We start from the raw sequence: 13,531 nt of genomic DNA, 5'->3' as shown, positions 1-13,531 counted from the left end.
TTCACTTGTGAAGGGGCATCTACCTCACTCATAATGTTTGTGAGAGTTTTGAGAACTGTAAAGCCCTCTTTTGTAAGTGTCTAATTATGTATATGAAATACTATGTATGTTTGCAGGTAGATAAAGACATCAATTCAATTCTGATTGCTGGAAGAGAGAAAACAGATTTAAATTTATTGAAGTTCTACTATAGGCCAAACTTTGACACTCATTATCTCATTTAAATTCTCACAACACTGCTTTGTGGTAAATAATATTACTTTTATTTTATAGAAGATAGAAAAGTCAGAAGTGAGTTAATGTAGCCAGGATTTATATCCAGTTTTGCTTACTGCCAAAGCCATAGTTCCTGTTCCCTGATTAGGCTTTAGTTCTCTGTAGTAGAGACAGCAATACAAAGGTGGCATAGCATGGAGGCCACTCAACTTGGTGCCTCCATTACCTCATCTGTACAATGGGAATAAGAAAACAAATTGTACTCACCTCAGAGGACTGCTCTGAAGAACTGATAGATGTAAGGCCTTAAAACAGTGGCTGGCATGTGGTAAGTGTTCGATATATCTTTTTTAAAAAAATCCTGGGATTAGCATGGCTTAATGCAAATGCAATGAATGAGGTTCCTATTAATATACAAAGTAGAACAGACTTTAACTGAAGCTTTTGGACTGCAGACATGTATACTTACAGCAGCAAAGATCTCAGCCCCACTGCTCCTTCCTCAGAGAAGCCTTCCCTGATCCCCCAGACTAAATTGGATACTATGAAAGACACTGCTATGGCCCCCTAGAGGGGCTGCATAAATTCAGGATGGAGTGGAGGAGGGAGGGGAGCATGCCAGTCACTGTGACCCACATGTGCAAATGACCTGAGATGTAGAGAACACGGTGGATTTCTGGAATGGAAAGACTAGTGTAGCTAGAACACCAAGGTGAGGAGAGTGTGGAAGGAGATGAGACCAGAGAGGTGGGTGGACCAGGCAGAATCTTACCAGGCATGTTGAGAATTTTGGACTTTATCCTCAGAGTAAAGGGAAGACATTAAAGGGTTTTAAGCAAATAAATGATATGATCTGTGTTGTTGCTGTTATGTTTCAAAGATCACTCTGGGTATTGGATAAAGAATGAATGGTGCAGGTGGTTAGGGGAGGCGAAAGAGAATTGAAGATCAATTAGGAGATTTTTACAGTAGACATGATGGTAGCTTGGACAAGAGTGAAGGTAAAAGAAATGAAGAGAAAAAGATTAACTTGAGAAATACTTCAGTTTATTGTAAAAGTCAACCAGACTTTGTAAAGAACTGGATGTGGAGGGTAAGAAAGAAAAATTTATAATAGAAGGCTCTTATGCTTTTGACTTGAATAACTGGATAAATGGTGACAACATTCTTTGGAATGGAAACATTGGAAGAAGAGGGCCTATCACAAGTTAGACTTTGAACACATTGAATTTAAACTACCTTTGAGATATATAGATGATATTTAGGCCCCTGGACATATGGAACTCGAGTTCCCAGGAGAAGCCTAGGCTGATGTAACTTGAGGAGTCTTTGGTATATGTATTCGTCAGAGTTCTCCAGAGAAACAGAACCAACTGGAGATAAATAGACAGACAGGTATAGATGTATATAGATATAAGATGATATTTATAATGGGAATTGGCTTTCATGATCATGGAGCCAAGAGGTCTCAAAGTACAGCATCTGCAACCTGGAAAGCTGGTGGCATAATTTAATCTGAGGCTGAAGGCTGAGAAATGCTGCTGGTATAAGTATCAGAATTGCGAGGTCTGGGAAGCAGGAGCTCCAATGTTCGAGGGCAGGAGAAGGCAAGAGAAGATGGATGTCCTAGCTCAAGCAGAGATAGTAAATTTGCCCTTCCTCCGCCTTTTTGTTCTATCTGGAACCTGGAGTGTTTGGAAGATGCTCACCTTCAGTGGTGAGTGGACCTTTTTTACTCAGTCTATTGATTCAAATGGTAATCTTTTCCAGAAACACCCTCACAGACACACCCCAAAATAAAGTTTTACTTGCTATCTTCCCATCCTTTAATGCAGCCACAATGATATATAAAATTAACCATTACATTATATGAAGTCTTGGGAGTGGCCTGGAAGAATGGGGCTTAGGATCTAGCTTTAAGGAAGTCAAGCAATGAAATGTCACATATTTTTAAAAGGACAAACGACAAAAACTGTGAAAAGCAATAGTGGTGTCATCAGCAAATAGAAACTTTTGAGAATTCCTAGAAGGCAGAAAGAAGATAGGGTTGGAAAATCTAAGAGGAACGGAACCAAGATAAGTGTGCTTTTCCCACAGGGAGCCCTGCAGTAGCTTCAAATTAAGTCGATGTAGACAAAGAGGAGGCATAGATCATGGGCAACCAGTGATCAGGTATCCACCAAGGAACCTCAGTTTAGACATGATGGTCTGTTTGGGATGCCATTTTTGACTATAAGATAAAGCTGTGATCCAATCTGTAAAGAAAGCTCAAGGGAGGATGCTAGGATAAGTATTAGGGCCACTACTGCAGACAAAGAGGTATCACAAGCAGGAATGGAAGCTCTACCAAAAAGAAGATAATTAAAATGCTTCATCCCCAGAGTAACTGCTCCTAGAGTGGCAGCTGTGTCTGGGAGTGGGATGCTCCTCCCACAGACAAGCAGCAGAAGAGCCACTTACACAGAACCTACAAGGGAGCAGCCCATCAGTGAAATGGGCCCACACAATTTCAGAGAAGCTCTGAGTACCAGCTGTCCAAGCTAATCAATGCGCTCCATCATTCACAAATATGAACAGATAACCTAGGAACACTTGAAACTAAGGAAAATGCGCAGCATGGAAGAGAAGGACCAAAGGGAACAAACAGAATAACTAACTTCAGAAGAAACATATAATTTAGGGAACAAAAGGAACTTCTGAAAACCTCACATCAATAGCCTTAGAAAAATCTGAGAAAATATTGTATACATAAAACAAAAAAAGTGATATGAAAAAAGAGAAAGAGGATAAGAGCAAATAATTAGAAATTAAGAGCGTGATTGAGAAAAATAGCTGACAAGTTGAAAATGAAATGGATATAGCTGAAGGTGAAATTTGTTATTTTGGATGTGACATTGAGGAAATACCCCTAAACATCGAGTAGTAAGATGAACAGATTGAACATAAACAGAAAAGCTTAGCAATATGGATCAAGAGGTCGAATACCTGATTAATAAAAGTTTTAGGAGTAAACAAAGGGGAAGAAATAGTTTTTTTAAATAGTAGAACTTTTTTTTCTTTTTAGAAGAAAATGTGTCTTCTGTAGAAGAAAGACACAAGACTTTTGATTGAATAGGCCGTCTGCATGCTGAGTACGATGAATTTTAAAAGCGACTCACATCTAGTCACGTCGTGATGAAAGGATAAGGATAAAAATTCTAAAATCCTCAGAAAAACATCGATACATTATAAAGAAATAAGAACCAGACTCATCAATAGAAGCTAGAAGAGAGATGTTTCTTCAATATTCTGAAGGAAAATGCTTCTGAATCTAGAATTCAAACAATTAACAAAGTTTGAAGGCAAAATAAAGACATTTCCAACATGAAGCCACTCAGAAATTCTATTTACAGACATAGGCTCATTGTGTGAAAAAAGTTATTCAAGGCATTATTTTAGCATAATGCAAAATAAACTGAAGAAAGAAGATAGAATGGCGTTCAAGAAACTAGCAGTTGAGCAAGACTCAGAGATTGGAGGAGGAAGCCATTCAGAATGAGAAAGAGCATAGAAAATTTGCTTTCAAAGTTTTGGTAATATAGAATTATATTTCATTTATCATGTAGTCAAATACACCACTTTGTCTTTAGGGCATACTATTTATATAGTGATAATACTGTAATTGCTGCTTACTGGTTTTCCATGTTTAGAAACAACGTACAGGTAAGTTATGACACTTTTGTTTCACAGAACAAGATGAAAATATTATGATTCTCAAATTGTTTTTATTAACTAAAATAATTAGGAGTGTAGGAAAAGGAAGGAAAGAGAAAGTATGCTAATGTCCTTATTTTTTATGGGTAACCAGTCTAAAATCAGTAAACCAAGTCGAAAAAGCTTTAGTGAATTATTTAGATCTAGAATGGCTAATTTTAAATAACAAGCTAAAAACAGAAACCGCCAATAGTGGTTGCTGCCGGGGAGTGAGACTGGTCCTGTGTGAAGAGTGAGGAAAACCTTTGTACTCATTTAGTGAGTTTCTTTTTTTTTTCTCTTAACCATATGCATGTCTTAATTCTATTATCTCTTAGCTTTTAACCTGTTTGTTTTGATCTTTTATGTATGTACACTTAGGCTGCCTTATATTAATAATAGATTCATTTTTGTTCTTCTTGCTTAAAATGCTGTGTGCTATTTTTTTAAATTCTGAGAACTGCTTTCTTTATTTCTGGACAATTCTCTGCCATTATCTCTTTCTGTTTTGTCTCACCCTAGTCTCACAATTCTCTATATTGGAATGACTATCAGTGTATATTTGAACTTGTAATTCTTATTTTTTCCCCATTCCTCTTAACTTCTTATTTGTATTTTTCTTTTTTTAATCTCTTCGTGCTATAATTTGAGTGATTTCCACAGATCTGTCTTTCAATTTTATAAGTCTTCCTTCAGCTGAGTTTTTTTTTAATTCAATGATTCTATTTTTTCTTAAGAATTCCTTTTTTTGACTTTTTGCAACAGCCTGTTCTCCTTTTATATTCCTTTATAATGTTTTTATCCTGTGAAAGTTATTCTCTTATTTTGAATGTTTTCTTTCAAAATGTCTTTCTTTTTATTATAATAATGTAAAAGTCCCTTTTAAATTGCTTTGTTATTTGTAGTTCCTTAGATGTGAATTTTATCATTTCTTGTGCCTACTGGCACTCTTACTAGTGAGTTTCCATGTGTGTTTTATATGTTTTGTAATTTGAGGATGTGAACTTTTCTCAAGTGTGAGTTGCCTTTCAAAAAAGTACTGCTATGGCACTGGGTTGTGGAGGTATTCCCATGTGGTAGTTTTCGTTGTCAGAGGAATAGCAGATTTCGTGACTTCTGAAGCAATTTTTATGTTAGTTTCTCTGCTCAAGATTTCCTTATCAAATGGGTATTGCACATTTCAGGACCACACTTTTCAAGAATGATAGTGTTTCTCCTAATATAATGGTTCAACAATAATTGAATGAATCTAATGGTAAGAATTTCAGAAGAAATTATATCAGCAACATATAGTAGATTCAAGGCATTTTTCAGAAACACAATGCCAGTCCACCCCTTTTCACTATACAGTTGAGGAAAATGAGGTCCCCAAATGTTAAATGACTTATGCTGAGATCCAGTGAATTAAAGGCAGAGCAGAGGCTAAAATCTAGATCTCTTTATTGTTAAAATACATTTTAATTTGACATAGATGATGAGTGATGCTGACCCAGAGGTAAATCTGAACTTTCTTTTGTTACTATTCTTAACTTTGGCTTCAGGATCCAAGTGCCTAGAAAGTTACTTCCTAAACTTGATCCTCACCTGTGTTGCATATTATCAAGCATTTGGTGGCGTTAATTCTTTCATGTGCAATTAAATTAAAGCAGTAATTTTCTTTCTAGTTATTGCTAGTAGAGACACTGGTAGATTCTACCTTGGTAGACCTTTATTTGTCAACAATTTACTTTTGTCTTTCTTTTAAAACATGCATCCCACTCACAAACACCTAAATTTCCTTGAAGACTGCTGCAATGTCTTAAGATTTCTTTTTTTTCCATAGTGACTAGTAAAACCTTCCATTTTCATTATACATAGGCACTCTATAAATATCTGCTAATTTAGCAATTATTAGTAATTTCGTTTCTTCTCTTCCATTTTTTTTTTTCTTGTATTGGGTAAAGGAACCTTTCAGGATTTGCTTATGTAAAGTTTTCAGGAGTTTCCTTCCTCCCTCCCTTTTACAGAGAGCATACAAAATGTAGATGATTCATATTCACTTATTTCATTTAAATAAAATTATAATGATGTATGTTGTGTTCTGTTTGCAGAACAGAGTGTTCTGAACATCAACACAAAGTGGAAGAACCTTAAGCTGAAGGTACAGTATATTATTTACACTGAAGGGGCTTGTGTGTGGACAAGAAAGCGCTGACAGCTCAAATGGATCCCATGGAACTGAGAAATGTCAACATCGAACCAGATGATGAGAGCAGCAGCGGAGAAAGTGTTCCAGATAGCTACATCGGGATAGGAAATTCAGAAAAGGCAGCAATGAGCAGGTATGGGGTTAAAAATTACTAGGTTCCATGGAAAAATAAGACAGGATGTGGACATGGAAAACAGGGTCTTGATGGGAAGAATTGGATTTATTACAGGTAAATTTGAGAAAACAATGATATTGATGCTAGCACATCAATTCCCTGGTCCTGAAATACAGTGATAATGTCAATCTATTTTGTGACTAATTTAGAATTGAGGTTACAATGTTCTTGTCTCCATTAATAATGTGTAATAATTTTAATTATTTTAGCCTATTGCTCCTCTTACCTTTCTCAGGTTCCTCTTTGAATGTTGCTACACTTCCTGGTTTCTGTAGGGATTCTTTTCTCTCTTAAAGTATCCTCTGGGCAAGCTCACTCACAACTATTACGGCCTTACCCACCAAATATATGCCATATACCCAGCCTGTTAAGTTTCTCTACTGAATTTCAGATCATTATATCTGAATGTCTACTGCACATCTCTACTGGACCACTACTGTGTCTGAATTGCCTCATTTATAAAGTTAAACCTGTAATGTCTAACACTGAACTCCTATCTTTCCCTTCAAAACCTGCTCCTCCTCTAGTAATCCCCATCCTAGTGAAAATCACTGCTATCATCTAGCAACTCACTCAAAAGCCCCTAGGTGTAAACTTTGACCCACATAGCCAACGGTCAGTCATATCCAGTTGGTTTGACCTTATTAATGCTTCAAATACACCTACTTTTCTGTACCCATTCTTCTGTGGTCTTACCTTAGGCCTACATTAAATGTGAGACAGGGAGAGAGCCCTGATGTGTCTCCCTGTCTTACATTTTGCTCTCCTCTGTCGAGCCCTCTACACTTCTGCAAGAGTAATCTCTTACAATTGCAAATTGAATCAATTTCCCTCCGTAGATAAAGCCCTTCTGCACCTCTCCAATAGGCATAAGAGAAAGTAGATTACACACTGCTGGGCACGTAAGGTCCTTTGTGAGCTGTTCTTGACCTGCCACTCCTGTCCTGTTTTTTGCCCTCTCCCTATTTGTTACTTGTTGCCTTCACTCATTCTGCTCCAACTGCCTGGAATCAGTCACCTGCTCCCCCTTTCTCTGTGTTGACACCTCTCATCCTTCAAGAATCAGCTCAACATCAGGTCTCCTATGCAGCCTTTTCCAAATTACTCTACTCCCCCAGGTAGAAGTGACTGCCCCTTCTTCGTGTACCCTCTCCCTGTACAGATGTTAATTACGCCACTACTACAGGCTAATGGCCTCTGTGGTCCCACCACCTGCCACATTGCCTGGAGCATAGTAAGTGCACAATAGTTATTTGATAAGTCAATTGATTTCCCACAAAATGTTATATCAAATTGTACATGATTTAAGATGCTCAGAAGGGAATTTTTGACCAAATCTAGGCCTAAAATAGAGAATATTGTGCTCAAAGACTTCTCATTTTATTCACAACACCCAGGAAAATCCATCAGGAGAAAGCACTGTTCTTCCTTCAAGTAGCTCAGTGCAATGAACTTTAGGGATGTCAGACTAGAGAGGCCACTGAGATGTAAATTATGGCATTTTCTAAATTAGGTGACCCTTGAGGAAACACTAGGGTGGTAGAAGACAGGGCTTTGGAGTCCGCAGAGTAGTTGCCTGACTTTAGAGAAGCTGTTTGTCCTCTTTGAGCTTCAGTGGAAAATGTAAAATGGCAAACCAACAGCTGCTTTTCAAGGATAGGATGGGTGCCCAGAATACAGATGACATTCAATACTTTTTTATTACTTCTCCTTCACTGCATTACCCTTAGTAAATTGATTCAAACCTGAGGATGCTTGTTTCTGAAAGGGATGCACACACATATGAGCTCTGCCGATGTTGACAGAGTTGAAGGGGACACCCTCCTAAGAACTGTCATAGTGTCATTCCACTTGATCCTCAAAAGCCAGAATGGAAAGAGCATGAATGCTTTTGTTAAGCTTCATGCAATGTGTTCCGAACCACTCACAGTGACTTACCTTTTATCTCCTGGCTTAAACATAGGACATCATTTTGCAGTTTTTAAAATCAGTTTAAAGAGATGGGTTTAACTATGTGTGGTTCAGATTGAACCCTTAAATGTAAATTTTTGAGAAATTCAACATAATGTATTTATTTGTGATCATTATACTTGTGTTTTCAATACATGCTGGGTTTGGTATCAAAACATTTAACATACTGGGGACATTTCCCATCTATTTTATACAATCTTGGCATGTTAAATGACTACAACTCATCTCATGCCAAAATAAGAACATGCAAATGCCTCAAAGAAAGAAAATCTGTTTACTTTCAAATTCTCAATTTTAAAAACTACTATGGAATACAGATTTTAGTTTATTGATTAAAATAAAGAATAGAGTGTTAGACATTCCAGAGTTTAAATTCTAGGTGGCACTTTTGTTTTTATAGTCCTCAGGCCCATTTTAGGCTTCATTTTATCCTGTCATCTCAGTCTCCAACTGTGAACATTATGTACCAGTCTTCACAAAGCAGATACATTAATTACAGACCATTAATGTAAACCACAAAAGAGTGGTGGGCGGGGGGCCGGGGTGAATGGAAATGGAAGGAGACAACAACTGAGGGCATTGTGCTTTCTATGAGAAATATGGGGAGAAGTCCAGGAAATGTTCTTAACTTGTGTACTCAGAGCTATTTATGCCTTGAATTCTAGAAAAGGACATACAACTTTGTGGTTTTGTCTGCTGTTTCTATCTACATCTCATATTGTCTCCTATTCTCAAAAAGTAACCCTGCCATCCTCTTTCTTCTCCATGTTATTTTCAGGATTAGCTTCTGTTATAAAAAATAGCTTGTACAGATCTCCTACAATAATTATTTTCTATTTTATTTCTAAAGTTTATTTATTTATTTATTGAGACAGAGTTTCACTCTTGTGGCCCATGCTGGAGTGCAACGGTGCGATCTCGGCCCACTACAACCTCTGCCTCCCAGGTTCAAGCGAGCAGCTGGGATTACAGGCGCCTGCCACCACATTCGGCTAACTTTTTGTATTTCTAGTAGAGATGAAGTTTCACCATGTTGGCCAGGCTGGTCTCGAACTCCTGACCTCAGGTTATCCACCCACCTCGGCCTCCCAAAGTGCTGGGATTACAGCCGTGAGCCAGTGTGCCTGGCCTCTAGGATTATATTAATAGAACAATCTTTAATTATTTTATCTTTCTTTTCATGTAGGAAATGTCCTAAAATTTTCAACCCATCAATTTGAAAGCACTTTTAAAATCATACATAGTTGAGCATTTTATATAAAAACAACTAAAAAGTCTGTGACATTTTGCAGTATAAAAATGCAATGGCAGCAGCTGGCCTTATTAATGGAGCTTCTTGGAAATGTGGCTGGTCCTAGGTCCATAGCCTCAAAGGCCCTGGCGTGTAACTGCAGGAGCTGACCAGCACAGATCTATGACCAAGTTGTACATCTTCTAGCCTGTGTCCAAGAAAACCAGAATCACAATGCTCTGTGGATAGTGACATCTTAAAGTTTTCTTTCCCTCCCAACTGTTTTGCCAATTCATTGAATTGCTTTAATAATTTCCTTAGTTTCATTCATTATCTGTTAATAATCCATGTACATTTTGAGAGTAATTAAAACACATATGCACACACAGAAACAACCAACACAACACAGAGCTACCACTGAATTCCTTTCCAATAAGAGATATATGTATAAATGATTGTACCAAAAAAATACACTGGACAATTCTCTGCCATTATCTCTTTCTGTTTTGTCTATATTGGAATGACTATCAGTGTATATTTGAACTTGTAATTCTTATTTTTTCCCCATTGCTCTTAACTTCTTATTTGTATTTTTTCTTTTTTTAATCTCTTTGTGCTATAATTTGAGTGATTTCCACAGATCTGTCTTTCAATTTTCTAAGTCTTCCTTCAGCTGAGTTTTTTTTTATTTCAATGATTCTATTTTTTTCTTTTTTTTAAGAATTCCTTTTTTTGACTCTTTTTGCAACAGCCTGTTCTCCTTTTATATTCCTTTATAATGTTTTTATTCTGTCCCACTGCCTGGGACTGCTTGATGCCAGGGGGAGAATGGGGTCTCCCCCTGGGTATGGGTGGGTATGGGCCTGCTGCTTCACCTTTCTGAGCCACAGTTCCCTATAGGGATATTTTGAGCATCAGATGAGATAAGGATCACAGTGCCTAGGCATTTAATAAATATTTGTTGAATTAATAAAATCATCTGATTATGGTACGGTAGTAGTTCAGAAAACTCTGTCATAACCCTGTACTCTTTCTTTGGAAGGGCTCTAAATGGGAACACAATTAGTTGTAGTCTCTCGCATAGCTAATGTGAGAAAGAGGAAATGTGGTATAAACAATTTTTTAACTAAAAATAATATTTCTCTCCTTCATAACATCCTTCTTCCATCCCAAAGTATAGCTGTAAATGGAGCTCAGTTGTTGGTCTGGAATGACTATTAGTGTGAAGGAGGAAAAGAAAATTGGGGTGTCTTATTTCCCCTACTCTGATTCAGTTACTTAGATCACCTGAAACATACATATGATTCAGAGCATATATTTAGATGTTTTCACTTTCTTATTTGTGTGTGTGTGTGTTCAGTCAATTTGCTAACGAAGACGCTGAAAGTCAGAAATTCCTGACAAATGGATTTTTGGGGAAAAAGAAGCTGGCAGATTATGGTGATGAACATGTAAGTGAATCTATGCTTTCAGGCAATAAACGGGACTGAGGGTGTCTGATCTACCTAGGTCTCTGTGGGAAAACAATGTGACTGAAATTTTCCAAGCCTTGATCAGCACATTCTCTGTTTATTCAGGCTCTTACTGGAATAAGGGCTTGTTTTTTCCTGTTCGCCATATGGCTGCATAAATCATTTATGAAATTTATGTGTTTTGGGGGGAAATCATTCTAACCCAAAGGTAATCTGCAATCATACATGTTTTCTCTTCTTTATGTGACTCCCCTTGTAATTTGTATTTTTACTGAGGCCTCTGCTGAAACCAAGCACTGCATTCTGTTGAAAATTACATGCTTTTATTGATGTTGAGTAATGGCTTTACTCACTGTAATTTTATCTTAGTCTTCAATTTTGGACTGTAGTCTGCAGATAATGTGAGAATAAGGATAACCCCTAAAGGTATGCCCTTTGGCAAATGTTTGCTTATAATACATCCCTTCTTCTTTAAGCATCCCGGAACCACTTCCTTTGGAATGTCTTCATTTAACCTGAGTAATGCCATCATGGGCAGTGGGATCCTGGGCTTGTCCTATGCCATGGCCAACACAGGGATCATACTTTTTATGTAAGTGAATGTGTATGTCTACATTTGATGATGAAGTCCATGCATACCTGGTGGCTTTTTCAATTAACAATCTCAAGTTTGATCTTTGTGAACGTGAAGGATCTGAGAAAGTATTAATGAATTCCTCTGGCTTTTAGATAGAACTGCAACCTGAGGAAAAACTCAGAGGAGGCTAATCATGGCACTTGGTCACCCAACCATCCCTAACCCAACGGCAGAAAGTGTATGTGCTCAATCAACCAAAGTGCTGGAGCAGCCTCGCCAGAAGAATTTTGTTATTCAGTAAATACTTGAAATAATTTGGTGTTTAGCAACCAAAAAGATCTTTCCCAGAAGCAAATCTGATTTTATCTCATTCTTAGGAAAGAAGCAACCAAGCCTAAGAGCCCTGCATGCTGTTGCCTACCTTATGTCCCATTCCCTGTGCCCCTGTGCGACAGATACACTGGGCACAATAGCCTTCTCTCCATCCCATGAAGATGCCACATTCCCTCTCACCACTGGACTTTTGCACATGGTCTTGGAACCCTCTTCTCTACCTTCTTCATCTAGTTAACTCCTCATATGTCAGTTCAGTCTCACCTGAATACTGCCCGCCCTGACCTCCATGACTGGGGCAAATCACCTTATCATAACACTCACCACAGTTTTAATGTTTTAGTGCCATTTGTCTGATTCATTTGGTTAATATCTGTCGCCCTTGCTGGACTATAAGCTCTAGAAAGTTGAGCCCATGTCTGTTTTTACTCACCAATGTCTCTACCTCCAAACCTAGAGCAGTGCCCGGTAAAGGCAATATTTGTTGAGTGACCAAACCTTATTCCTAAACCTACGCACTTTCACCAAACTTGTTCAAATGCTGCCTAGGGGTAGCAGCATCTGGTAGCTGACCTGTAGGGTGGATACTGCACTGTCTATGACAGACAACAACAGACGTTTATGTGCATCATGTACAGCCTGGTATTTTCCAAGATATAGTTGGCAGCAGTGGAATTCTTCACAAGAATAAAGTCTGATGTTAGGCACCACTGTGGACACAGATCCTAATCCCAAATGCAATGCTAGAGAGTTAAATAACTGTCTAAGAATGCAACATTTATATCACAAATATGTGCTGTTTATGTTCTGAATATCACGTATGATTAGTAATCACACAGCTATTTGTGGGCTAAGGATCAGGACTATAAATATTTATATTGTGTTAGTGCTTTGATTGAACTGTTTTATGTATAATATTCTTTAGCTGAACGGGTTTTTATATCAACTTTACTTTTATATAAGCCATGTTTTGAAATAAACTAGGATTTTAATAATCTGAATTTTAATAGCTATGTATGTAGTCATATATTTGTATGCTTTTGTAATGTGCATTACCTCTAAGACAAAAAAGCTGCCTTTCCTTATTAATTATACATACCATTAAAATGAATTAGGAAGTTACAGATCGCTGATGAATAGAAATAGGAAAAACTTCCCCTAATCCCACATTCATAGATCATCTTCATGAGAGAAGAATATTCCACTTTTTAAAATGAGGGCCTCATTTTAGGCTTATAAACACTTAGCAGATTAATTTGGTCAGAACAATTAAATCACTAAACATCATGGGGTGTGTTTTGTGTGTCTAAGTAGCACAGACTGGATTAGGCTTTCTCTCTTAATTTATAGCAAGTGACACACTATTTTATTGGTTTTACTCTTAGTATTTTCTGCCAGAGAAAGTACATGCTTAGAATACAGGGAATGCTCATTATTTTTCCAGGGAACAAAATTATATAATCTGAATTACATTATTCCTTAAAAACAGTTAAGCTCATAAGGCATATGGAAAAATATAGGAATAAGTCATTGGTTAAACAGTTCTGGCAGACATACTTTATGGAAAATAAGAGTGCAATATAGCTCTACAGGGGTTATAAAATTTATAATTCATGGTCCAAATGTACATTTGTAG

General features: G+C 37.4%; 2 protein-coding genes across 4 annotated transcripts in view; one reads left to right on the top strand and one right to left on the bottom strand.

Moving 5' to 3' along the window:
• Positions 1-13,531, bottom strand: part of LOC129465589 (DNA replication complex GINS protein PSF2-like) — a 467,777-nt gene that overhangs the window by 90,317 nt on the left and 363,929 nt on the right.
• Positions 1-13,531, top strand: part of SLC38A4 (solute carrier family 38 member 4) — a 207,443-nt gene that overhangs the window by 174,443 nt on the left and 19,469 nt on the right. For 2 of the 3 annotated variants that reach the window (XM_055248800.2, XM_055249082.2), the window contains exons 2-4: positions 6,039-6,269; positions 10,874-10,964; positions 11,462-11,577. In XM_055248800.2, coding sequence (XP_055104775.1) covers positions 6,151-6,269; positions 10,874-10,964; positions 11,462-11,577 — 326 coding nt within the window. In that variant the 5' untranslated portion in view covers positions 6,039-6,150. The remainder of the gene's footprint in view (positions 1-6,038; positions 6,270-10,873; positions 10,965-11,461; positions 11,578-13,531) is intronic. The other variant, XM_055248798.2, reaches the window with a different exon arrangement.

The sequence above is a fragment of the Symphalangus syndactylus genome, chromosome 17 (assembly GCF_028878055.3).
Source record: "Symphalangus syndactylus isolate Jambi chromosome 17, NHGRI_mSymSyn1-v2.1_pri, whole genome shotgun sequence".
In the NCBI taxonomy this organism is placed as follows: Eukaryota; Metazoa; Chordata; class Mammalia; order Primates; family Hylobatidae; genus Symphalangus; species Symphalangus syndactylus.
The sequence above is the reverse complement of the archived record's forward strand: the minus strand, read 5'-3'. Positions and strand labels throughout refer to the sequence as shown.